Genomic DNA, 26487 nt, shown 5'->3' with positions numbered 1-26487 from the left:
AAGTTTTGATTGGTGGGGGTCTAGCACTGAGACCTCCACCGATCGTTAAAACGAAGTTGCAGAAGCGATCGGGAGAGCGCTGAGCCGCTTAATTTCTGATCGGCTTTTCTCGGAAAGCTGATGTAATGGTGTATGGGCCCATAGACTTTCTATTGAGTCCATACACCGTTACATCTGCTTTGCAAGAAAAGCCGATCAGAAACCAAGCGCCTCAGCACTCGCATGAGGGATCTGCTGCTTCGTTTTAGTGTTCGGTGGGTGTCTCAGTGCTCGGACCCCCACTGATCAAAACTTCTGACATGTCACTGTAACATGTCAAAGTTTTCTGAAAGTTTAGTTATTCTTTAAGGTCAATGGGTTCCGTTGGCCACTGGAGGTATCCATCATACTATGGAAACACCACTTTCTGTATTTTCGTTATTCTGCTCCTCTGATAGAACAGAACAAGGAAAGACCAACTCAGGTGTGAACCTGCCCTATAATGGGTAAATTGCACATTTCTGCACAAACGTGCCCCATTCTACAAGACAAAAAATCCCTGCTAAATATCTACAGAGAAAAATAGAATGGCCAATTATTACTTAGGGGTTCTCTATGTCCCATCTTTATTAAAGCGCGAGTGATAATTCTTTACATGCTAATATATTAGCAACTTCTCTAGAAGACCGATATTACTGAAAGGACTAATGAATGGTTTATTTATTTTTTTTAAACCCTTTCATGGAAATTAAAAGTCTGTCTAAATCTTTTCTTCAAGCCATTGAATAGAAAAGTATAAGTAAGTACAGAGAAATCCGTGATTTAGCGCTGCCATCTTCTTCTCTTGGCAGCTGAGACACAGATATATATCTCTTGCAATTCTACTCTATGTGAAGGACAAAGCTGGATCTCAACAACTAGAGTGGATATTCAGCTTTCTAAAACATTGGACACCTTCTTTGTTGCTAACCAGAATGTATTTGAGTGGCTGCTTAGCATACAACCCCCATAAGGGGGGGTTCTTAATGAATAATTACAATAGAAAGTTTTACTGAAGGTACATTGTACATAGAAGATTGAACCCACAGGATTTACAGCCCATTTTATCTAAAGGAAAACAGACAGACCTTTTCCAAATCTCCTATCCGCTTACTGAGCTATAGGGGAGGTCCTGCCACAGTATATTGACCGGCGACGTGAGTTCAGTGCTGCTCTGCCAGACTCTATTGCACTGGCACTTTTATTACAGTTCCATCAGTAACCGCAGCAATGGATGTGTAGAGGCCTCGGAGCTGGCTCTAGAATAGCTAGATCTCCATTGTTTCAGAATCGTAAGTGATGTAACTACAGAACAGCAGATCTGTCTGGCAACGTCTTTATTTACATGTAAGAACAAAAAGAAAAAAAAAATATGGAGCATATAAAAAACTGCTAGCAGTAAAAATGTATTACAGATGGTAACAAACAAGCAGGGTGTGTTTAAATGAATAGCATAAATAAAAAATTAACTTACTAATTGTTATCAACACTGTCGGTGGCATAGCACTTGGGCCATGGGTTAATATCTGACCATGGCACCATCTGCATAGGAGCTGCATATTCCCCATGGTTCTATGGTAGGTTAATTGTCCTTTTGACAAACTGGCCTTAGTTTGAGTAAATGACATAAGAAAATTAGATTGTGAGCTCCATTGGGACAAGAACTGATGTGAATAATTTCACTTTCTATGGAATATATTAAAAAGGAGAAAAACATTGCTGCTAGTTTGTCAGCTACTGGAAGTTCTTGCTTTAACGCTATGTGATATGCATATGATATGTTTCAGTATACCTTTGGTTACCCTTAGGTACGAGTACAGATGTTTGTTGGTGTGTGTGGTTTGTTTGCCAAGAAGACCACGTATATTAATCATGGCCAAGTCACATTAAAATGTAATAAGCTAAAGGGTTGCATCGTTTTTTTGGAAAATTAAAGCTTATTCATCGTGTCATAAAAATTCATGCATTGTAGTTATTATAATTGTTGTAGCTTAAAAGACTTCTCCTTGCTGTCAGAGTGTAAACAGGAGTGTTTCCATTCACTAAGGCCGGATTCACACGAGCGTGTGCATTTTACGCTCACAAAAAATGCGGCGTTTTGCGTGCGCAAAAGGCACTTAACCGCTCCGTGTGTCATGATCATATGGTGTGCGGCTGCGTGCTTCGCGCAGCCGCCATCATTATGACACTGTTTGTATTTTTGTAAACAGAAAAGCACGTGGTGCTTTTCTGTTTTCATTCATAGTTTTCACTGCTGTTGCGCGAATCACGCTGGTCGCACGGAAGTGCTTCCATGTGGTGCGCGTGATTTTCACGCACCCATTGACTTCAGTGGGTGCGTGATGCGCGAAAAACGCACAAATATGGGACATGTCATGAGTTTTACGCAGCGGACTCACGCTGCGCCAAAATCACTGAATGTCTGCACAGCCCCATAGACTAATATAGGTCCGTGCGAGGCGCGTGAAAATCACGCGCGTTGCGCGGACGTATATCACGTTCGTCTGAATAAGCCCTAAGGCTGAAAACCTGTCCTCCTCATGCTCTTGTTACAAGTAAGAGCTCTGGTACACTGTCAAGCAAATCCTTAACAGAGGATAGCCAACAAGTGCTATATGGACATGGAGCGGCCTTCTTGGATTAGAGGTTGCACATGGCCACACCTGCTGTACATTCGTAATAAAGGAGTCATGGATGAGCCCATGTTGTCCCTCTTGGTCGTTCAGCTAAAAAGGTGGTGCAATTTATATTGTGCACCCTGTTGTGGTGGTGCTAACAGGAGATTTTGGGCTTCTTAGCGAGTGTTGTTGCCCCCACAGGATTGCGTTTATTATTCCCTAAGTTAAGAGTCTGTCACTGTGGCAGATTCCCATTAACAAGACCTGTAGATGTCTGACAAGACCATTATTAGGATGGGTCCTCAGTCTGTTAAAGTAAACGAGATGGTTTCCATTTACTGACCGCAAGCAGAGACTTTGAAAACTATGACTGATTGATATACAAAGTATATTAGCAAGTTGCATAACTTATCATTTTACAATGACTAACCTTTATCAGAAAACCTCCATTAAATAAAAAAACTCAGCTGGCAATGTTACTTTTGTGTATGATTTAAAAAAAATAAAAAATACTACAAATGTTTTTGACATAGTAAAGATATACAACCATTCATTTTAACATCTTGTGACCCTAATATTTTGTAACCTTTAGCAAGAGAAGTATAATTATATCTAAATATATCTTTTTGCAAGAAACCGAGGCGGATATGAAATATGTTCTCCAGACTGTAAATATTTCCTGGCCAGAGAGCAATTAATCTATGTATACCAAAAGTCTCCCTCTATAGTATTGTTTATTGTTATTTGATACTGTGCTTTGTCTGCACGGCCGTGATCAGTAGAATGGGAACTCGATGTATCGAGGAGGAAGATGAAAAGTGCACTCAGCTCTCTGAACTTCACCCTACTTGGCAGCAACTTTATTCTGCATCTACACACACGATTTGTTTGGTGCTTACAGGGGATTTATGTTACAATTTTATAGTAAAGGATTAGATTCCCGGACCAAAAAACGAGTGCCGTAAGAGCAAGTAATAGATGCATTTCACACGAAGTTCTTAAATGTTGTACAGTAAATATACACTGTTTGAATCCTCCCTATATTTTGTCATGTGATATCGTATCTCTTTGTGGCGGCTTTTGGATGGTACTGGTTCTCCTGGTGTAGGGAGTCTTACTGGCAATGCTTCATAAGGATACAGTATTATGAAAATCCTGTAAGTCAATGTCTGACCCATCAGAGAGCCTTGAACATGACCAGGTATATCAGCCAAGCCAGAGCCACCCATCTGTAGACAGCACTGTTTCAGCGTTTTTGCTTCTTGTCAGTACAGAGTAGGGTACTAGTTGGCTGGATGAGATCCCTTAGATGCAGCTCTTGGAAAGTACTGGTTCCTCGTGAAGATCTCGCTAGTGTAGGGAGTCTTATAGGCAATACTCCCTGACTAGCGCTGATATCCCTAGTCATGTTTCAAGGCTTTTTAATGGGTCCAACATTGACTTACACGGTATCTACCTATAGGTAGATGAAGAAGAGCTAATTTGCATACTTTTTCCCAGGGAGCACTGTTTGTAAGACTCCATACTCCAACTGGATCTCCACAAGGAGTATCAGTACCTTTTGAAGAGCTGCATCAAAGGCATCTCATCCAGCCACCCATATCCTACTCTGTACTGACAATGAGCAAAAACTAAACAGGTGGTGTGTCTGCTTTGGCTGGTATTCATAGAGATGTTTCAAGGCTTTTTAATTGGATGTTCATCGACTCGCAGGGTACAGTAGCCTCCTATAAACCGATTTATTCCTTCTGGCGGACAGCTAGTTTGCATGTCGTAGTCGCTTAAGTTTCTTAGTGAGAGATTTCACAGTAAAATTCACTCCGCACCTTTTTGACAAATGTAATAATAATTCAGTGATATAAATTATTGATAATCATAGCTATGGTACAGAACAATGCAAATCAATTTTTTCGTAAATTTTGTCATGTATAAAATAATTGTAAACATACACATTAATATAGCTCATTTATACAATTTCCTTCTTCATATGTTAATTGTATGATTACAGGTCCCAACATATCTGATAACGTTTTCAATCGAGCCATATGATTTCATTTTGTGTTACACCTGCAACACCTAGACCCCACATGTTGCTACTGGATGAACTTGGGTCACCATAAAACCCTATGGGGGTGAAAGTCTAGTTGAATAGAACCATAGGGAGTCACGTCCCTGATATGGACTATTGTATATAGGTGAAATACACCTGTCTGTGGAAGCCTTAATGACGTATTCAGTCCATGTTAGATCTGTATATATCTTTCTAAAAAATGGGAGCAGAAGCTATTGGAGAAATGTAAAAAAAAGCAAAGGTTTCTTTCTTTTAAATGTTATTTACATTTCTATTACATTTGAGGTATGATTTGTACACCAAAGAAAATTATATGTTATTTTTCTCTGTTGGAAAAGGGCCCTTTAATTACTGATTTTATTTAGAAATTTCAATTGGTCATATCGGACTACGACCAGTCCCGAAAGCATTTGATCTTAGCATTATATTTTAAAGGTTTGGACAACCCCTGTCCATTTTACTATTTATGGACATCAGAGTAGAGTACCCAGCTCCGGATCCCCATTACAAATCGTAAGACCATGTTTTACATAGTTGCCATTTCATCCGGCTGGTCTACACCGCCATCAACCCTTCTAAGGTAGAGCTTGCTGCACAGATACGTTAACTTTGATGGCGGTGTAACTTTCTTTTTCTATATAAAACCATTAGAAAATTGTCCAGTTCCAATTGACTTTTTAATACCATATATTGGAGACCTATCATGGGTTTCTGCTACAGGAAGAGCCTGCAGTGTTGCTATCAATTCAGCATCAAGCAAACTTCCTTGATTCTGGCCAGTCGGGAGAACATTGACATTTAATAGATGTGGTTGTTTACAGCAGATACTCTGCTTGTGGCCAATAAATAATTAAGAAATGCAGCTTTACGTGGTCAGCTGTACAGACTTTCATCTGGCATTTTGCTTAATTTATTACGGTTTTATGTGATTTGTCATAATTTCCTCTCCACTAAAGAGCAGCCTGAAGAGCTTCATCAGTGTTTTTGATAGTGTGCCATGTAGTCAAAGAGTTATGATCAGTAACCTAAAAAAATGTATGGGTGTCAGACAGTTAACAAATGCCATCCAGTGTGGTTCCCATCCTTTTCTATCAAACTCGCAGCTAACTTGACCAGCGTTGAACCATGCATCATTACACTGATGATCAGAATGTGCTTTTCTTAGGTTTGATTCATCAGTAATTCAGTCTAAAGGAGTAGAAATAAAGCATGCAGAGAAAAGAGAGCACTGATGGATTATCCAGTTAAAATACAGCACCAGAATTGGACCGTTGTGTAAATTCAAAGCGGGAAGTTCCAGAGAAATAAATTCTAGGTCAGTTCTTCATGAATGTAAGTCATTAGTAGTGTGACCAAGACGGCAGTGCTTGCTCTTCATGTCAATGCAGTTCTCTGAGCTGTCACAAGAAAACAAAATAGGAATCAATTCATGTATTAGTGTACAAATGACAGATCTCTATACAAATCGGAGATCTCACCTGACCTTGTTATACTGTCTGGGTAGAATTATTGACTAGCACAGTTACCCGGCTTCACACGGGTCTATTTGTTTATTGCTTGCGTGTGTGGTTAAAACTTTGTACCCTACTGATATGAAGCCAACATATTCAATAAAGCCCAAGTGAAAGGGGTTCAATTTATGAGAATGCTGAAATCCAGTATAGGTACACTGTATAGGTACAGTCCGTGCACGGTGAGTAAAGAAAGATTGCTGGATTGTTATGAAAACTTGGTGTAAAACAAAAATGACTGGGTTGTTACGGGGAACCTGGTGTAAAACTGTGTGTATGTCATTGAGGCTAAGAATGAAGAACCTGCGAGCTTCTATTGGCTAATACGGGTCACCTAATGTGATATGGAGAACCCTTGATGTGAGAGCCGGTGGTGCCATATTTGCTTTTTGTATTGCAATTTTTTGTAAATATGTTGAACGGTAGGCCCTAGAGAGCTGAAACCTGGTGCAACACCTTCAAAAGCGCCTTATTTACCTATGTGCCAAATTTGGTGCAGATTGGTCCAGTTGTTTGGCCGTGCGTAAAGAATAGACAGCAGAAATATATATATATATTTTTTTTTTTGTAAAAAAGAGACTTTGTTGGCTCCCCGTGTAGACGGTGTGCACACGGTACGTTTTTTTACGCATCATGTGACGCGCTTGCCCCCTGGCAGAAACGAGACGCCTCCATCTTTTGGGAGATGATCGCTCAGTGAGAGCAAAGTTTGTCTCTGAGCGTAGAAAAATTTATTTTGCTCCCCAAGTATATATATCCTGCTGCGAAGTAAAAGGGGAGAGATGAGAAGTTTTGTTTGTATTCCACTCCATATACAGCTCGTATAGCAAATATATGCAGCTGATGTGGCTAATAGAATGCCTGAGCCACAATGAGCATGCACTTTGTGAGCTCGGTGTCACTGAACTGGTTTGCATATCACGCCTTGGATGCATATTGAGTATGCGCATGTGCGGAATTCAATACCAACGCATGTGCAGTGAGATTATGTAGACTCCGGGAAGTTCTGCACTTAGAAAATCTATGAAGGGATCCGGAGAGTGGTGAGCCTGGGAAATATTATTTCAATTGTAAACACGTGTATTTATTAAAATGGCACTTGACACTTTATTAATATTTATATAGTCCAAATCGACTATTTTATTGATGCTCACTAACTGTAAATCACTACCTTTTATATGAACTGCATTCTACTATTTTGTACCACATTGACACTGTTATACTGTATGATTTTATATTTAATTACTGTTTGATGAATTGTTAAAACCTGAGTATTTAAATGTGCACTGCTCACTCATTATAATGCTTGAGAAAGGCCCCATGGAGTAGGGCTGAAACGTCACATGTGGTGAATAAAATTATCCACTCTTTCACGATCTATGGAAGCGCTGCCTTGATCTTTCTTTCTAAAAAAAAATTATATATTTATTTATTTATATATATATATATATATATATATAGCGCACTCCAAAATACGAGACAGCACTCCAGTTATAGTGAAAAATAGGATCGCTTTAATCACCCCTTGCGACGTTTCAGCCCTACTCCATGGGGCTGTTCTCAAGCAATTGAAGTATGGAACGGGCTCACGCAAAAAATAAGCCCTCATACCACTTAATCGACAGAAAAATAAAAAAGTTCTGGCTCTCGGAATTTGGTGGCACAAAATACATTTTCTTTTTTACACTTTAGGTTTTTACTTTTAAAAGTAGTAAAATATAGAAAAAACTATATATATATATATATATATATATATATATATATTTGGTATTGCCGTAATCGTATTGACCCGCAGAATAAAGTTAACATGATGTTTTAATTGCACAGTGAATTCCGTAAAAACGGCGCGCAAAAAACCATGGAGGAATCACTTTTTTTTCATGTTCTACCCCACAAATTTTTTTCCCGTTTCCTAGTACATTATATGGCAAAATAAATGGTGCTACGAAAAACTACAACTCGTCCCGCAAAAATCTAGCCCTCATAGTACTATATAGACGGAAAAATAAAGACATTATGGCTTTTGGAATGTGGAGAGGAAAAAACTAAAATGAAAATCTGAAAAATGGCTGCGGCAGGAAGGGGTTATATAAGCCCAATTTCAAAAATTATTTTTAATTCCGAAATGTTGGCCTACTGAAATGTATGTACAGTAAATGCCCTCAATACTTGGTCGCGGCTCCTTTTTCATGAATTACTGCATCAATGCGGAGTGGCGTGGAGGCGATCAGCCTGTGACACTGCTGAGGTGTTATCAATGCGGCGTGGCGTGGAGGCGATCAGCCTGTGGCACTGCTGAGGTGTTATCAATGCGGCGTGGCATGGAGGTGATCAGCCTGTGGCACTGCTGAGGTGTTATGGAAGCCCAGGTTGCTTTGATAGCGGCCTTCAGCTCGTCTGCATTGTTGGTTCTGGTGTCACATCTTCCTCTTGACAATACTCCATAGATTCTCTATAGATTCTCTATCGAGTTTAGATCAGGCGACTTTGCTGGCCAATCAAGCACAGTGATACTGTGGTTAATAAACCAGGTATTGGTACTTTTGGCAACGTGGGCAGGTGCCAAGTCCTGCTGGAAAATGATATCAGCATCTCCATAAAGATTGTTAGCAGAGGGAAGCATGAAGTGCTCTAAAATTTCCTACTAGACGCTGCGTGGACTCTGGACTTGATATAACACAGTGGACCAACACTTGCTCAGTGTCCAAACTCCTGTTTTCAGATGAAAGTAAATTTTGCATTTCATTTGGAAATCTCGGTCCCAGAGTCTGGAAGAAGAGTGGAGAGGCATCAATCTAAGTTGCTTGCGGTCCAGTGTGAAGTTTCCACAGTCAGTGATGGTTTGGGGAGCCATGTCATCTGCTGGTGTTGGTCCACTGTGTTACATCAAGTCCAAAGTCCACGCAGTCGTCTAGCCGGAAATTTTCCAGTACTTCATGCTTCCCTCTGCTGACCAGCTTTATGGAGATGTTGATATCATTTTCCAGCAGAACTTGGCACCTGCCAACACTGCAAAAAGTACCAATACCTGGTTTACTAACCACAGTATCACTGCGCTTGATTGGCCAGCAAACTCACCTAACCTAAACCCCATAGAGAATCTATTGGGTATTGTCAAGAGGAAGATGAGAGACCAGACCCAACAATGCAGACGAGCTGAAGGCCTCTATCAAAGCGACCTGGGCTTCCATAACACCTCAGCAGTGCCACAGACTGATCGCCTCCATGCCACGCTGCATTGATAACCCCTCAGCAGTGCCACAGACTGATCGCCTCCATGCCACGCCGCATTGATGCAGTAATTCATGTAAAAGGAGCCCCGACCAAGTATTGAGGGCATATACTGTACATACTTTTCAGTAGGCCAATATTTCGGTATTCAAACTCACTTTTGAAATTGGACTTGTATAATATTCTAATTTTCTGAGACACTTTATTTTGGGTTTTCATTAACTGTTGTCATAATCTTCAACTTTAAAAGAAAAAAATGCTGGAAATAGATCACTCTGTGTGTAATGGATCTACAGTGAAGGAAATAAGTATTTGATCCCTTGCTGATTTTGTAAGTTTGCCCACTGTCAAAGACATGAACAGTCTAGAATTTTTAGGCTAGGTTAATTTTACCAGTGAGAGATAGATTATATTTAAAAAAAACTGAAAATCACATAGTCAAAATTATATATATTTATTTGCATTGTGCACAGAGAAATAAGTATTTGATCCCTTTGGCAAACAAGACATAATACTTGGTGGCAAAACCCTTGTTGGCAAGCACATCAGTCAGTTGTCTTTTGTAGTTGATGATGAGGTTTGCACACATGTTAGATGAAATTTTGGCCCACTCCTCTTTGCAGATCATCTGTAAATCTTTAAGATTTCGAGGCTGTCGCTTGGCAACTCGGATCTTCAGCTTCTTCCATAAGTTTTCGATGGGATTAAGGTCTGGAGACTGGCTAGGCCACTCTATGACCTTAATGTGCTTCTTTTTGAGCCACTCCTTTGTTGCCTTGGCTGTATGTTTCGGGTCATTGTCGTGCTGGAAGACCCAGCCACGAGCCATTTTTAATGTCCTGGTGGAGGGAAGGAGGTTGTCACTCAGGATTTGACGGTACATGGCTCCATCCATTCTCCCATTGATGCGGTGAAGTAGTTCTGTGCCCTTAGCAGAGAAACACCCCCAAAACATAATGTTTCCACCTCCATGCTTGACAGTGGGGACAGTGTTCTTTGGGTCATAGGCAGCATTTCTCTTCCTCCAAACACAGCGAGTTGAGTTAATGCCAAAGAGCTCAATTTTAGTCTCATCTGACCACAGCACCTTCTCCCAATCACTCCCAGAATCATCCAGATGTTCATTTTCAAACCTCAGACGGGCCTGTACATGTGCCTTCTTGAGCAGGGGGACCTTGCGGGCACTGCAGGATTTTAATCCATTACGGCGTAATGTGTTACCAATGGTTTTCTTGGTGGCTGTGGTCCCAGCTGCCTTGAGATCATTAACAAGTTCCCCCCGTGTAGTTTTCGGCTGAGCTCTCACCTTCCTCAGGATCAAGGATACCCCACGAGGTGAGATTTTGTATGGAGCCCCAGATCGATGTCGATTGACAGTCATTTTGTATGTCTTCCATTTTCTTACTATTGCACCAACAGTTGTCTCCTTCTCACTCAGCATCTTACTTATGGTTTTGTAGCCCATTCCAGCCTTGTGCACGTCTATGATCTTATCCCTGACATCCTTAGAAAGCGCTTTGGTCTTGCCCATGTTGTAGAGGTTAGAGTCAGACTGATTAATTGAGTCTGTGGACAGGAGTCTTTTATACAGGTGACCATGTAAGACAGCTGTCTTTAATGCAGGCACCATGTTGATTTGGAGCGTGTAACTGGTCTGGAGGAGGCTGAACTCTTAATGGTTGGTAGGGGATCAAATACTTATTTCTCTGTGCACAATGCAAATAAATATATATAATTTTGACTATGTGATTTTCAGGTTTTTTTTTTATATAATCTATCTCTCACTGGTAAAATTAACCTAGCCTAAAAATTCTAGAATGTTCATGACTTTGACAGTGGGCAAACTTACAAAATCAGCAAGGGATCAAATACTTATTTCCTTCACTGTATATAATATGAGTTTCACTTTTTGAATTGAATTACTGAAATAAATGAACTTTTTGATATTCTAATTCATTGAGAAGGACTAGTACATTACAGATTTAGGATAAGAACAATAACCGTAAAGAATATGTTTGCAAAGTACTTACTGTAGCAAGTAAGTCCATCGGATGTATCTTACTCAGACTTGACCATTCTCCAGAGCACCTAGATTGTGTCTTTTTTTGGCCTTCGTGTTTCTTGAATTGGCCTGTGTTATAATGTTAGACCATGTTTAACAAGTAGCTCTTGTTTCAGTTGCTGAACTGTTGCTGAATGTGGACAGTTGTTTCTTGAATTACCTTTTTTTGCTTTTGTGTTCTGCATAATATACTTTTGATTAATCTGGGTAAGTAGGAGTAATGTAAGAGACTGGTTTTGAATAGACAATGGGTCAGATTTACAGTACTAAGACTGGCATTTCATACGACAGTCTTCGCTTTCTACTCCACTGGAGTAAGGTGCAACAAATTTATTAAGAGGCACATGCCTCAGAATAAATCTGTTGCATCTTTCTGCTGGCCATGCACCACAATTGTGGTGTAAAGATTGTGGTTGCACTGCTATTGTTCCCCCTCCCGATCGGAAATAAAATTAAAAAAATGTACTTGCCTCACCACTCCACTTTTCACCCTGGATCTTCTCAGCCTCCCGCATCAGGCTTACAGGGTCCTGATGCCAAACAGCAACAGGAAATTATAAGCGACGCAGGCACACCGCACACAACGTCCAGTATCAGAATGTTGTTTGAAGCGTCACATATACGGTCCTGATGCTTCCTGGTGTCAGGACCTTGTATGTGCCACGGTCTGATGTGGGAGCCTTAGAAGATCCTGGGTGGAAGAAGCGAAGCTGTGAGGTGAGTACAATTTTTTTCATTTATTTTATTTTAGTATCTGATCATTGGGGGCGGTACGGGGCCTTTCTGGCTACAAAGTAAAATGCCAGTTAGGAGCTGGCATAGAGTTTCGCTATAATTTTATACCAATTTCTGGCGTAAACTTAAATTTGTCGGTCCGCAGGTGGTCCGCCCCTTTTTGCTAAGCACCGCTTTATTTTTAGAAAAGTGGGGAGAGCGGCATAAATGGCCCTAAAGTCAAATTTTTTCCTGCAAATAGCGACTAGTCATTTAAACTTTTCTACGCCAGAAAACTGGTGTTGAAAGTTGAAAAATTTCCCCCAATAGGCGTTAATTCATGTCTAATAAAAGTTATATTATGGATGATCATGTTTAAACACAGGGTCTCTAGTTAGCCTGCATGCAGTTCCAACTTGTGTATTAGCAGTTTGCCAACCATCAAGGCTATATCATTCTGAAAAGAGCAGCTGCATGAGTAAATCGCAAGGCCATGATTTTTCAAGTGTCCAAAGCCCCTCATTGTATTTGAGCCTAAATGCATTGCTATTGGTCGAAGGTTACAGGCATTTTTGCATCCAATAATGTGCACTTTGGATTAGCCAAATGCTGATTTACTCCTATGGAGGTGGGAAGGATGAGAGGCCACCAGACACATCCAAAATGCTTTCATAAAAAAAACAAAAAAACTAAAGAACAGGAACAATTTAACTAGTTGGATTTTATTCCCCAAGAAGAAACACCCAAAAGTATATGAAAATAGCTATAGAAATAAAGTTGTTTGTGGACCCTAACCCTCAAAAAAGACTGGATTTACCAACCACTATCTTATGTCCATAGACAGTTTAAAAGGATTGTCCAGGCACTGGACATATTGTGACCTGTCATAAAGGAGTAATTGATGAAGACACAACCTCTGTGACCCCCCCCCACCATTGCCAAGAACGAGGGGCTCCAAGTCCCCGTTTCTTACTCAGTTGGCACCCAATCTTCAAAGAGATGAATGGGAACAGGAAAAGCCAAGAATCCTGTTTTAATTGAGAGGTCATAAAAGTGAAATATGTCCAGTCTCTGGACAACCCCTTTAAGTATTTATACTTCGCCCAACTTACAGATGTCGCCAAAATCATCAGGCGTATTTACACATCAGTAAACCTATGTACTCTCTTCCACTAAGCTAATAAATTCTGCTAATATAGAGCAGGTTTTCTTCGCCTTTTTTGTGCTGTATACTCCTTTTGGCAGCCTGGTGAAGCCCATTGACCCCTTTTTTATATTTTTATGGTAGTGTGCAGCATCAATTTGACTTGATCTCGTGATCTGCCAATACTACTGTGGTTTAAAAATTTAAGAAAATGACACATTTTAGAAAGAATGAACTATATACCAAGATCCAATATTTTTACCATACCAAGTTTATGGACTCCCTCCCCCCACAGAAACCAATTCACAGACCCTTTGAGGGACCATTTACAGAAAATCAAGAACTTCTGTTGAAGAGAAATAAAAGCAGAACATTACAAAACTACAAACTGTGTTATTTCCAGTAAGTCTCTGTCTACATTTAACCCGGCATAGTAAGAGTTCAGGAAACATCTAATGCTTTTACCAGTAAATATACAGACATATATAATTTCCACACTTCAGTTGCACAATTACCTTTTTCTGTAATCTTTGTATTTTTGCTTCCTGTGAATTGATTTTGTCTTGGTGACTGTCCACTATTGCTTGAAGGGAAATAATTTGCATGTTTTGCCTTTCAATAGATGCCTGTGAAAAAGAAAACTAGTGATATTATGTGTCCTGGGAGACCCTGACATAGGCACTGAAGTAGTATTTCGATATGATTTGTTTTATTCCGTAGTACCAGTTCCTCAGTGTTAGCCATACATGTTCTTACTTATAAATATACATACTATTTCCTTATGAAATTGATCTGAAATCCAGCCAAATATCATATATTTTTCTCTTATTCTACTATTCGACATCCTAATATCTTTTTTTATGTTCACAAACACATATAGGTAAAACGCGTTGACGTCGAGAAAAAATTATTCTGAATAGAATGATCATAAATTAATGAAGGTCTTTTTATCTATTAATAGATCAACTGGTATTTGAGAAGTATTTACCAGTCTTAAAGTTAAAGTTCCTTTCTATGAAGACCTCATACCACCTTTTGATAATAAAATTCTATTTGATCATTAACAAGTGATCATAGATACCTACCAGAATATCCGATGTGTTGAGGACAGATTCCCTCTCATTCCTTATATCCAGAGCAGTTTGGATCTTGCTTTCTAAAGGCTTGATCTTGTTGTCTAGAGAGGCTTCTTCTTCCTTCAGCTTAGCTAGTTCTTCTGAAATATCTGCAAGCATCTCATACATCTTAGCATTATCTTCAAAGTTTCTTGTTTTTTGGTCCAGTTCTTCTCCAAGTTTAGTTGCTTGGTTGACTTGTCCAGACAGTCTTGACAGAGATGTGTTGAAGTGATTAAGTTGCTGGAAAATGCTTTTGATTTGATATTTTGTATGGTTGAATTCCCTTTTTAATCCTGACCCAATCTGGAGAAGACCTTCAGAGAGTAGTCTGATTTCATCTTGAGGATATAAGCTTAATTCTCCACGAGCGCCTTGAATTGGTGGAACTAAAAAACACAATGAATAAAGCAAAGAGAATGTGCAAGTGCCTCTCATTCTGTACATTTGCTAAATTGTAGATCACAAAGGAAGAAAAGAGTTATCGGTCTGGTCCTTCTACTCCTCACGCAGGAGATCTTATTCTATGAGCCAAAGACAGCAAGACAGACAGAATCAGTGTTCTCAAAATTCCACAGATTAACTCCTTGCTAGCTGATGGCAGCTGTCCTGACTATAGCTGAAAACCATTTGTCACCGTGACACTTCAGATGTAGCAAGGTACTTGCATTCTTACTGAAGTAAAGGGGAAGAGACAAGAAGTATAGTATAATACAACTTTCCTTTTCAGGATACAGTAGATATATGCTAACATTCAGGAAACCACAGGATATTTTACTTTCAGGACTCGGGCTGTCTTGAAAATTGTAATCTGAGTAACTTCATTATTTTGTTTTTTTTCTTTCTTTTTATCTATCGATCTATCTATATTAAAAACAAGCATATTTGAAGTTGCGTGTTCTGAACATTATACTGTATTGTGGCAAATGGGGAGTTAAACTTCTAGCACAATTTCAACCCCCCCCCCCTTATTAAATTCATGATGTCACTTCATAGTGGACGTGATACATTTAGAATTTCCTACATGAGCAATTTCCCTCACCTACACTTAGTTTGTGTGTGTGTTGCCTTGTGAGCATGCATAGTTAGAGCGTGAACAGTACAGTATGTCATTTTTTCAGTCTTTTCACGAGGTATGGATTACTAAAATATTGAGATACAATAGGACATTTACATTTCTAAAAGTCATTCTCCGAGTTCTTTGGAATAAAATATTAGAAAATACAGATATTCCCCATGAGTCAGCTCTTAATGGAACAGAGAAAAGTGTTTTATACAGTATAGTTGCTCCATCTGCCAATTCTTCAATGTGAGGAATGTGATCTGCCGTATCTTCCACAAGATAGCCTGTACAACAACAACAAGCTAAAATTTATTTATTAAATTATTTGAGCCTATAAAACCACATTATAAAGAAAAATCATTATATGATGTAAAATGTTCTTCATATCGATGATGACAGGGATTGAATAGTCTACGAGAGTCCTAGGGACCGGTGTTTTAAGCTGACCGCTCCATTTCCTTTAGCCACTCCTATATAAAAGAAGCCTGGCCTGGAAAAGCAAACCGGCATTGGAAGCATGCCCTAAACTATTTTACCCCATGGTTTTCAGCCACTACTGACACCAAATAAGTATAGTGGAAATGTGAGGGATCTTTTAAAGACCTTCACCTGAAGTACTACAGGAGGGTGACACAACACTAGTCTGTTTCATCACATCACTACATCTGAATGGAAGTAGAAAACGTGATCGTCAAAACATAGTGAAAGCCCTGAATATGTAAATAATTTGATTTTGTTTTGAGCACCACAAGACGTTCTATGGTGACCTGAAAAGAAAGCTATATAATTTTCCAAAATATTCTCACCCTGTTTAATTCAGCAAAAGTTTGCACTTTGCTATGGACTCCCTTATTCTTCTCTATCCTTGTCCTTCTTGTGCACCCTATCACATACAGTGATCTCCTGCTCAGCAGAACAAAGTACACGTAGTAGAAATGGAGTTTACATTTTCAAAGTGAACTTTAAAATGAGTTGGAATCTGATGAGAAAACGCCACTGTTTATATTTGCACTTGGTTTAACCTTGACCCCACAGAGAACCATTGAGCTTTCACTATTTGTTTTATGTAAGTGACACCTATAGCTGGTCATGCGATATGTTTTTTACTGTAGATGGCTAATTGATAATTTCAAACTATTGGAGATTTAGGTCCTTGTAAAATAAAAAAATTAAACAACTTTACAAATTTTCTTGAGTAAAAAAATCGACCGTTTTGTGTCTACAGCTCCTATGCAGAATTGTGTCTCCATGGTTACAGACTACAAATCGAATGTAGGTTAACAAGAAGGGGAAGCTGAATGGCAATATGAATGCAGAATCACACTGCACAGGGATTTTTTGTAATCCGTAAACATGGAGACATGTAGGTCTGCATAGGAGCTGTATACACAAAATGTTAGTGGATTTTTTTTTTATCAAGACTTTTTTAAAAGTAGCTTTATTTTTTTCATTCAAGCACATTGGAGCAATAACAAAATGGTGTCAAAGATGTACATACCCATGAATTTTTCCATCCATAGTTGTATTGCCAATATTTTTAACATATTGTAATGTTTTACTTTTGGATAAAGACATAAGGCCTCATGCACACGACCGTAAGGGTTTTTACGGTCAATAAATACGTATCCACAAATATGGATGCGCATCCGTAGCCGTCCGCAATTGCGGAAGCACCAATAGAAGTCTGTGCCGCAATTGCTGACAAGAATGGGACATATTCTATATTTTGCGTATCCTTTCTACGGCCCAGACACACATCCGTAAATATACGGAAAGGTGTCCGTGGCCTATAGAAATGCATGGATCTGCAATTTTATCCGTAATTACCTGATCCGTAATTATGGATAAAAACTACGGCCGTGTGCATGGGGCCTTAGAATGCATTTTCTTCTGCTGTCTTGCACTCCTGTTTACAATCCAGGAGAAAGAAGCAATTTGTCTTTTTAAGATTATTTTTTTTATGAGAAACGGATGAGAGGATAAAAAGAACAGAAAGGAAGTGAAGGAATTTCTCATGGTTCCCTGTTGTGTGTAGACAAGTTATTTTCTCCAACAGAAGTATCTTTGTTAAACATAACCTGCATTATATTCAAATATTCTGTTGTGCAAAATCTAAAATAAAGAAAGAAGTAACTGAAGTTTAGCAATGAGGCCCCTTCAATGTTTTTCCCTGAACAGCGGTGCCCCAGCCACCCATTGTGCCGGGATCTGCAGCACGCCCCCATTCAAGTGAACAGACCGGCTCCAGTTCCCTGCACATCTAGGGCTGCCAGTGCGCCGCTGTGAGGGAAAAACGGTAAAGGGACCTCGGCGCTAAACTTCAGTTTTATTTATTTCTTCAGTTTTGCTGTGCAAGGAAAACTTAGAAGGAGCAGGCTGCATAAAGAAGATGACCTTAATATATATTGAGAATGTGACTGCCAGGGCTGGTAAGTATATAGAGAAAGGAATGTCAGAGGTATTTTTAAAACTATACTGAAATAACCAGAAAATTTTAAATTACATATGAGCGATTTATAACCAAATTACTGTTGAGGACAAACTGCGAAAGAACCAAATCATAACTTTCATTGCAAAGAAAGCCCAGTAATTGTTAAGTTGTGCTGGTGCAATATCTACCTCTACCATCCTGACTATACCTGTTGTATGATCCTGAACAAGGAACCTAGTGCCATAGAGATCTATATATAGATAGATCTAGATATCAGCTACCAATAATATGGTTATCTCTGGTGCCAAATGTCAACATTGCTTTACATGCGAGGTGTTGTTAGAGCAAAATAGTATTTTTCAGATGCCAACAGCTAGAAAGCCAAATATAGGGAATACACAGCCAAATGTGGCTTGCAACTTTTATAGCGACTGTCAGGACATTCACTTTAGATATGTCAGGGCTGACAACATTTTTATGGGAAAGTGGTAGACTACTGACTTCTACAACAGGGGTCAGAACAGTCTTAAAGTCTGTGAATTGACCGGGCAAGCACAACTGGTGACGTGACTCGCCAAGTATCTGCCCGCCAGTTCTATTCTTAAGCCAGGAGCCAATAGCTGCTGGAGAATGAAGGAAAGGGGAGTATTTAATTTTTTTATTTGGTAGCCCCCACCAGGACTTAGTCTATGCCACAGGGGGCCCATACTGACTATCCACTTGGAAGAACACTATCTTAGGGTCTAAAAATTACATTGAAAGGGTGAATTTTGATTAATAAAATAAGCATTTCAATAGGCACTACACTTTGAACAAACGTTACATAATTCAATAGTATAAGCGAATATAAGAAACTTTGTAATATATCTTATTACAGAAAAATGCCTTTTCTCTACTTATCAGGGTCCTCCACCCCTAAACTGTTCACTCACTCTAAATTTACTGCTTTCTTCATCTTGTCGAAGACAAGACAGGCTCTCAGCTCACTGAGGCATCAGATTACTACTGCTCATAGAAGTGTATTGAGAGGGGAGAAGGAGAGCAGGAGCAGAGTGAGAGCGAGGAGAAAGATACAGATGTGCTACAGCTACTCCTAGTAAGATTGATTTCTCACCCTAGTGCTGGATTCACAGCTACACTGCTCATTACTGCTGTGTAATCTCCTCCGTTGCTACAGCTTTTATATGTGTAAAATAGAGAAGAGGCGAATCATGCTCTCCTATCTCTGTGTGTAATGTATGGCATACATGATAGCAGTTAGGCTCCACCCACTAGCTCAGAGAAAACTGAGAATTAGAGAGAGTCTACAGAAGGAAAAACTGCTAAAAAATGCCATGTACAAGTCATATAATGGCCAGAAATAGTGTTATACCTTATGTGCACACATATGAAAGCTTATTCTGAAAAGTCATCACAAAGTGTAGGTACGCTTTAAAGTTTTTCTCCCTGAGATGGCTGCTTAGAGCAAATAGTAGATATAATAGTAAAGTATTCAACTGAACTGTGGAGTGTTAGGCTATCTATTCTATGGCAACAAGAAAGACGTGCAGATAGTATAGTATATTTTTTTGGTATAGTGTACTGGATTATCTCTATTCGTTTTTAGAACTTGCTAATATAACTAGCTGTAGTCAGAGCAATTCTAGTTTTCCTGGCAATTGTAGATCTATGAAAAATGTATTCTGTTTCAAAGTTATACTTTAAACTTCTTTTGTATTTAAGGAAGCATTAAATAAAAAATCATCAACTTTTAAAGGTAAATTTTATAACGAGCAGCTAATATCAACAGTTAAGTAAAGTACTGTGCAAAAGTTTTAGGCAGTTGTGGAAAAATGCTCAAAGTAAGAATGCTTTCAAAAATAGAAGTGTTCATAGTATTTTTTTAGCAATTCGCAAAATACAAAGTGAATGAACAGAAGAGAAATATAAATCAAATTAATATTTGGTGTGACCAACCTTTTGCCTTCAAAATAGCATCAATTCTTTTAGGTACACTTGCACAAAGTCATGTATTTTGTAGGAGTATAGTCCGGTGTATGATTAACAAATTATAACAAACAGGTGATAATGATCATCATTTTCATATCTAGTTTGAAACCGTCATTAACTGTAACAGAAGCAGCTGTGTAGGAGGCTTAAACCTGGGTAAAGAACAGTCAAACTCTGCTGCAAAGGTGAGGTTGTGGAAGACTGTTTGATGTCCCAGGTCCACCATTGCAAGACTGAGCACAGCAGCAAGCTGTACAGTAATGAAAGTCTGCAGGCAACAGTGACGCATGGTGGAGATTCCTTGCAAGTTTGGAGGTGCATTTAAGCAAATTACTTGGGGATTTGGTCAGGATTAATGGTGTCCTCAATGCTGAGAAATACATCTGACACCTCCATCTTGCAATACCATCATGGAGGTGTCAGATTGGCTCCAAATTTATTCTGTAGCAGGACAACGACCCCAAACATACAGCCAATGTCATTAGGAACTAACTATCTTTAGCATCTTGAAGAACAAGGAGCCCTGGAAGTGATGATATCAACATCATCGAGTCTGTCTGGGATCACATGAACAGACATAAGGATTTGAGGAAGCCTACGTCCACAGAAGATCTGTGGTTAGTTCTCCAAGATGTTTGGAACAACCTCTCTGCCGAGTTCTTACAAAAACTGTGTGCAAGTATACCTAGAAGAATTTGATTCTGTTTTGAAGGCAAAGGGTGGTCACGCCAAATATTGATTTAGATTTCTCTTCTATTCATTCACTCTGCGTTTTGTCATTTGCTAAAACTCTTAACACTTCTAAGTTTTAAAGCATTCTTAGGCCGGATTCAAACGAGCGTGTTCAGTCCGGGATATACAGTCCGTATGTCGGCAGTATTTCCCGGACTGAGCACACTGCAGGGAGCTGGGCTCTTATCATCATTGTTATCTCCTAGCTTCATAGATAACGATGATACTAGGAGCCCGGCTCCCTGCACTGTGTTCGGTCCGGGAAATGCGGCCGACCTGCGGACCGTATATCACAGACTGAAAACGCTCGTGTGAATCCGGCCTTACTTTGCATCATTTTTCCACAACTACCTAAAACTTTTAGTGATCATGGGGCAGGCCATTTTCTGGACTTCTTGTCAGTAATCCTATTGATGAACACTACAGTCAGCCTCTCCCTGAGATGGCTGCTTAGAGCGAATAGTAGATTGTAAAGTATTTAACTGAACTGCAAACGGAGATAAGATGGTATGTCAGAAATATGTGGCAGAACATATTCCACAAATGTCTAAAGTGGTATCCCTGTCTTAGACATTAATATCAGAACATATGCCACAAATATCTAATAGATGGGGTAGGGCTGGGTGATTATCGATTTGAATCTCGATTTTCTTATTTTTTTCTGTTTTATTTAACCGTAATACCAAGAGAATTTAATAAACTATTTTCTTCATATAGATAACTTTTCAACATATATTACGATTATAATTTATAACGTTTAACCTCTGCAAATACTTTTTTTTTATCAGAAATACAATTGGAAAAATGTCTATCTAATTGATTATAACTTCTGTGATCCCCGGCAGGGAACAGGTTAACAGAATCTATAATCAATGATGAGCTGCATGCACTAACATCCCGCTCTGCCCGTCACCCCCTCAGCCTGTCTCCGACATTGCAGACGGGAGCAGTGTAAATTGCAGCAGGGCCAGGCAGATAGCGCCACTCTCGGGCACTCTGGGACGAGATTACATTATAGTGTCTGAAGTGTGAGCAGGACCCTGTGCAGTACCGGCCCCATGATGGGCTGTTAAATAAATAACATTAAGGCCGGATTCATACGACTGTGATTGAACCGTGAAAAACCGTCCGTGTGTCAGCCGGATTTCCCAGCCCAACCACGGTACATGTGAACGGGACTCCTGGCATCATAGACATTTGGGATGCAGTCACACGACTGTGAAAAAAAACCGGATCACTTCACCGTTTTTCATGTTCGTTTTGCATCAGTGTTTCCAAATTTTCATCGATTTGCCATCCGTTTTTCTTGGCAGTTAAAAAAAAAAAAAGGATCGATCTAATTTGTTAGGGTTTTTTTTTTTTTTTTTGGTCCCAGTCCCCTGAAAAAAACAAAGTGCCCATGTAGATAGTGCCCACATAGTTCCACAGTGCCCACATATAGTAACCGTGCCCACATATAGTGCCACAGTGCCCATATATAGTGCCAGGGGCCACATATAGTGCCAGTGCCCGGGGATACATTCAGCTGCTAGTAGGAGCTACTGTGGTGCGATCTACAAGGGGGGTTGGTGATGCGATCTACAATGGCGGGTGCGATCTTCAAGGGAGGGTGGTGGTGGGGCGATCTACAAGGGGGGGGTCCGATCTGCAAGGGATGGTGGTGATGCGATCTGCATGGAGTGGTATCGCTATATATGAGGAGTCCCTGCTTCCCCGTGGAACTGCTGTACCGTACTGTATCACTTTGTTCAGTACAGAACAGCAGTTCCATGGGGAAGCACAGACAGAGCGGGGCAGACTAGGCGGTGATGAAGCGTGGGGCGGAGCTTCATCCTGCAGCACGGCGCCACTAAAAATCAATTAAACGATTCTGTTAAAAAAACTGAATTTTGTGAGTCCTTGAGGACCAGCCTTAGATGGTTGATTTACCTCTGGGATCCAACCCGTCAAGTGCTGTGACCCCAGTTAGATGATTCAATCCTGCCGTCAGTGGCTGTTTTGACCAATATGATCAATGAAGAGGTAGCGGTGTGGCTCTCTCCATTAATATCTTTGGTCGTTATGGAAAAAGCCAAGCCAGCAGTTCCTTAACTTCCGTAGATTTTATTACAGAGAGCTGTCTGCAAGATAAGCAACCTCTTCATTGAAACCAATGCAACAAACACCCTCTGGAGTGTGATGATTAGTTTTCTGCAATGTTAGTTGCACAGTGACTCAGTGGTTAGCACAGTTTCCTTGCAGCACTAGGGTCAAATCGGACCAAGGGAACATTTTCAAGGAGTTTGTATGTTATGCCAGTGTTTGCATGGGTTACCGCTACAGTTTCCTCCAACATTCTAAAAACATACGGATAGGTAAATTTGCCCCAGTATGTGTGTGAGATAGGGAATTGGATTATGAGCCTATTTGGGGCAGTTGATATTGTCTAACATTATCTAGGCAATATAAAAAAGATAGGAACATGCAGGTCATCATGACTGTTGACATAGCAATTTTCCCCTAAGAATTTAGACAATTACATTTTACATTTTTTAGACCATATTTTCTGTTTCAAATTTGCCCCATATAAGCAGCACCATGGGCTAAATAGAGGATGAAGTGATGGCATTGTGCTGCTGGCACTGACCGCTTTGTGTGGGAGTGGAAGTCTCAGCGCTTAGATGCTCGTATGCTGATTAGAAGGGATTACCAGAGTTCTAGCATGCCTTGAACTTTGCCTTGCTTGGCAAGAAACTTTCGCTCCACGGCTAAAAATGCTATGCAGCAGAAAGCTATAGTCTATGAAAATAAAACATGCTGATATTACATCACTGAACGTACATTGATTGTAATGTAATATCCTTTCATTCTATGTATTAATCCCACCTTGTGTTTTACTATATATTATTTATTCTATGTATCTATTTGTGCTTTATCGTGTAATACTTATTTTACATTTATCGGTTTATGGCCAGGAATGTACAGAGAAGGAGCTAATTCAAAAAATTCTAATTGGACTAAACATCTGGTGCTGTTTTACGCCTCATAACGCATGCACTCGCTTCTTTGCCTTCCATTCTGTTGTAGGAGAGAAGAATAAGATAACCTAACCACTGGACCAGTTATCATTGTGGAGCTTGTGTAGAGCCCATGGATAAAAAGTACAGGTCCAAGCTGAGCTGCAGCCTTCCCCAAACAAGGCCCTCATAGCTCCTAAATGGGCTTCCTCTGCGCTGTTTAATTTATTGTTTCCATAAGCATATTTAATATAGCAATGGATGGATGTTGAATATTGGTTTTTAATATCCGACTTTCTGGTGACTGGTCACCTCTAACCTGAATATTAATATTTTAAAGTGAAACTACTACAGTTGCAAGAAAAAGTGGAATTTACCGGATTTATGCATTTCAGCAATTTTTTGACATGTCCTAGTGACCTGTTAAAAGTTTTGATCGCTGGGGGTCTGGGTGCCGAGACCTCCACCAAGTGTTAAAACGAACAGGCTAAAGCGCTTTGTCTTTTCCTAGTATGCCTGAAGACGGGCTCACATAGAAAGTCCATAAGGGCATCTTCATCAAGACTTTCTATGTGAGCCCGTCTTCGGGCATACTAGGCTTGCCGATTGCAACCAAAGAGGCAAAGCATTTGGATGAGCACTTTTGCCCGTTCGACTCAGCGATCGTTGGGGGTCTCCGCACTCAGGCCCCCACCCATCAAAACTTCTGATATATCACTATGGCCTGTCAATAGTTTGCTTAGACGATGGTTACTCTTTTTGAGTTACAATTCTAGACAAACACAATATAACTGGCGATTTGGTCGAATCCCATCCATTTAGCATTTATCACCTATCCAGTGGATAGGTGAAAAAAGGCTTTAGGCATAAATACCCCATTAACATCACTCCAAGAGCGCAACAGGGAATCCTGGAAGAGGTGATAAAGAACCCAAGGGTAACAGCAAAAGACCTAATGAAGACTCTACAAACTGCAATAACCTCTGTTCATGTGTCCACTATTCAAAAAACACTGAACAAGAATGGTGTTCATGGAAGGACACCACAAAGGACGCGGCTGTTGTCCAAAACATTGCAGCCCATCTCAAGTTTCCCCGAGACCACCTGTATGTTCCACAATGCTTCTGGGAAAATGTTCTATGGACAGATGAGGTAAAAGTGGAACTTTTTAGAATACATGCACAATGTTCTGTTTAGAGGAAAAAGAACACTGCCCACCAACACCTCATCCATACTGTGAGGCACGGTGGTGGGAGCATCATGGTATGGGACTGCTTTGCTGCCTCAGGGCCTGGACGCCTTGCGATCATTGAGGGAACAGTGTTTAGAAAAGGTGTATCAAAACATATTATAGGAGAATGTATAAGCCGAAGTCCGTGACCTCAAGGTGAAGAGACATTGGGTGATGCAACAAGACAATGACCCAAAGCACACACATAAAATAACTAAAGAATGGTTGCAAAAAAAATAAATTGTGTTTTGGAATTGCCAGGTCTGAGTCCTGAACTTAACCCTCTTGAGATGTTGTGGCATGACCTGAAGCGGACGCTGCATGCCAGGCATCCCAGACATATTAATGACCCGAGACACATTTGCAGGGAGGAATGGTTCAGAATTCCTCCTCAAAGTTGTGTTAGGGTATGTGCACACACACTAATTACGTCCGTAAGTGACGGACGTATTTCGGCCGCAAGTCCCGGACCGAACACAGTGCAAGGAGCCGGGCTCCTAGCATCATACTTATGTACGATGCTAGGAGTCCCTGCCTTGCTGCAGGACAACTGTCCCGTACTGTAAACATGATTATACTACGGGACAGTTGTCCTGCAGCAAGGCAGGGACTTCTAGCGTCGTACATAAGTATGATGCTAGGAGCCCGGCTCCCTGCACTGTGTTCTGTACGGGACTTGCGGCCGAAATACGTCCGTCAATTACGGACGTAATTAGTGTGTGTGCACATACCCTAAATGTTATTTGCAGCTACAGGAAACATTTGGTGGAGGCGATTGCTGCTAAAGGAGATCTACAGGTTATTGAATTCAAGAGTTCACTTACTTTTCTCCCTGCACTGTGGATGTTTACTCAATGTTCTCAATAAAATACATGAACAGTACAACTCTTTGTTTTTAGTTTACTTAGATTGTGTTTGTCTATAATTGCGACTTAGATAACAATCAGACCACATTTTATTAGTAAGGTCCTGTTCACATCAGCGTTCAGTGTCCGTTAATGGGTTCCGTCAGAGGAACCCATCAATGGAAAGGCAAATGGAAACCGCTGTGACATGTATGGATAAACTGACTTCTGAACCTAGTTAAGGCATTTTTAAAGTAATTAAAATATTTGAACTCCTTAATAAACTTCTAGAATTTAATCTAAATGATTATCCGATATTACTTTGTGACCATAAAGAGCATACTGTTGTTATGCTGCAAATAAATAAGTTACCTTTGTGATTTCTTTGTCTACATGTATGACATGCTCCTCAGGGGCTTAAAAAGAATCGGTCACCTGATTTCACAATACAAACTGCACACATTATTAAATGGATCTCTTAGACCTGATGAAGCTGGTGTACCTTAAAATCCATGTCAGAATAGTTGTATAATCCTTTTGGAAAGTTTATCCACTTGGTATTAAAATGAGCATTTTATGAGCCCAGTAACTACGGGGGAGGGACAGAATGGAATTACCTGTTGTCATACTGTTATTTTCAGATTCTGAGTGGAGTCCAATTAATTGATGCCCAAAACTCTCACGAACAGTCTGCATACTCCTGAAACAGAAGCGTT

The 26487-nt window shown here is 40.0% G+C and overlaps 2 protein-coding genes across 5 annotated transcripts in view; one reads left to right on the top strand and one right to left on the bottom strand.

Moving 5' to 3' along the window:
- The window catches only part of DOCK8 (dedicator of cytokinesis 8), a 175138-nt gene that overhangs the window by 64522 nt on the left and 84129 nt on the right, over positions 1 to 26487 (top strand). The window lies entirely within an intron of this gene.
- Positions 740 to 26465, bottom strand: LOC142652195 (angiopoietin-related protein 3-like). Of its 3 annotated transcripts, XM_075827772.1 has the most exons (5): positions 26389 to 26465; positions 14455 to 14873; positions 13885 to 13995; positions 11480 to 11580; positions 740 to 6104 (listed from the first exon to the last, which is right to left on the bottom strand). In XM_075827772.1, exons 1-4 carry the CDS (start codon positions 26396 to 26398, stop codon positions 11512 to 11514), a joined length of 609 nt encoding a protein of 202 aa, XP_075683887.1. In that variant the 5' UTR covers positions 26399 to 26465; the 3' UTR covers positions 740 to 6104; positions 11480 to 11511. The 3 variants fall into 3 exon arrangements, with proteins under 3 accessions (XP_075683887.1, XP_075683879.1, XP_075683896.1); XM_075827764.1 differs by lacking the exon at positions 26389 to 26465 and having other exon boundaries at positions 14455 to 15196; XM_075827781.1 differs by lacking the exons at positions 11480 to 11580; positions 26389 to 26465 and having other exon boundaries at positions 14455 to 15197.

This window comes from Rhinoderma darwinii, chromosome 1, assembly GCF_050947455.1.
Source record: "Rhinoderma darwinii isolate aRhiDar2 chromosome 1, aRhiDar2.hap1, whole genome shotgun sequence".
NCBI lineage: Eukaryota > Metazoa > Chordata > Amphibia > Anura > Rhinodermatidae > Rhinoderma > Rhinoderma darwinii.
This window is presented reverse-complemented; position numbering and strand designations above follow the sequence as displayed.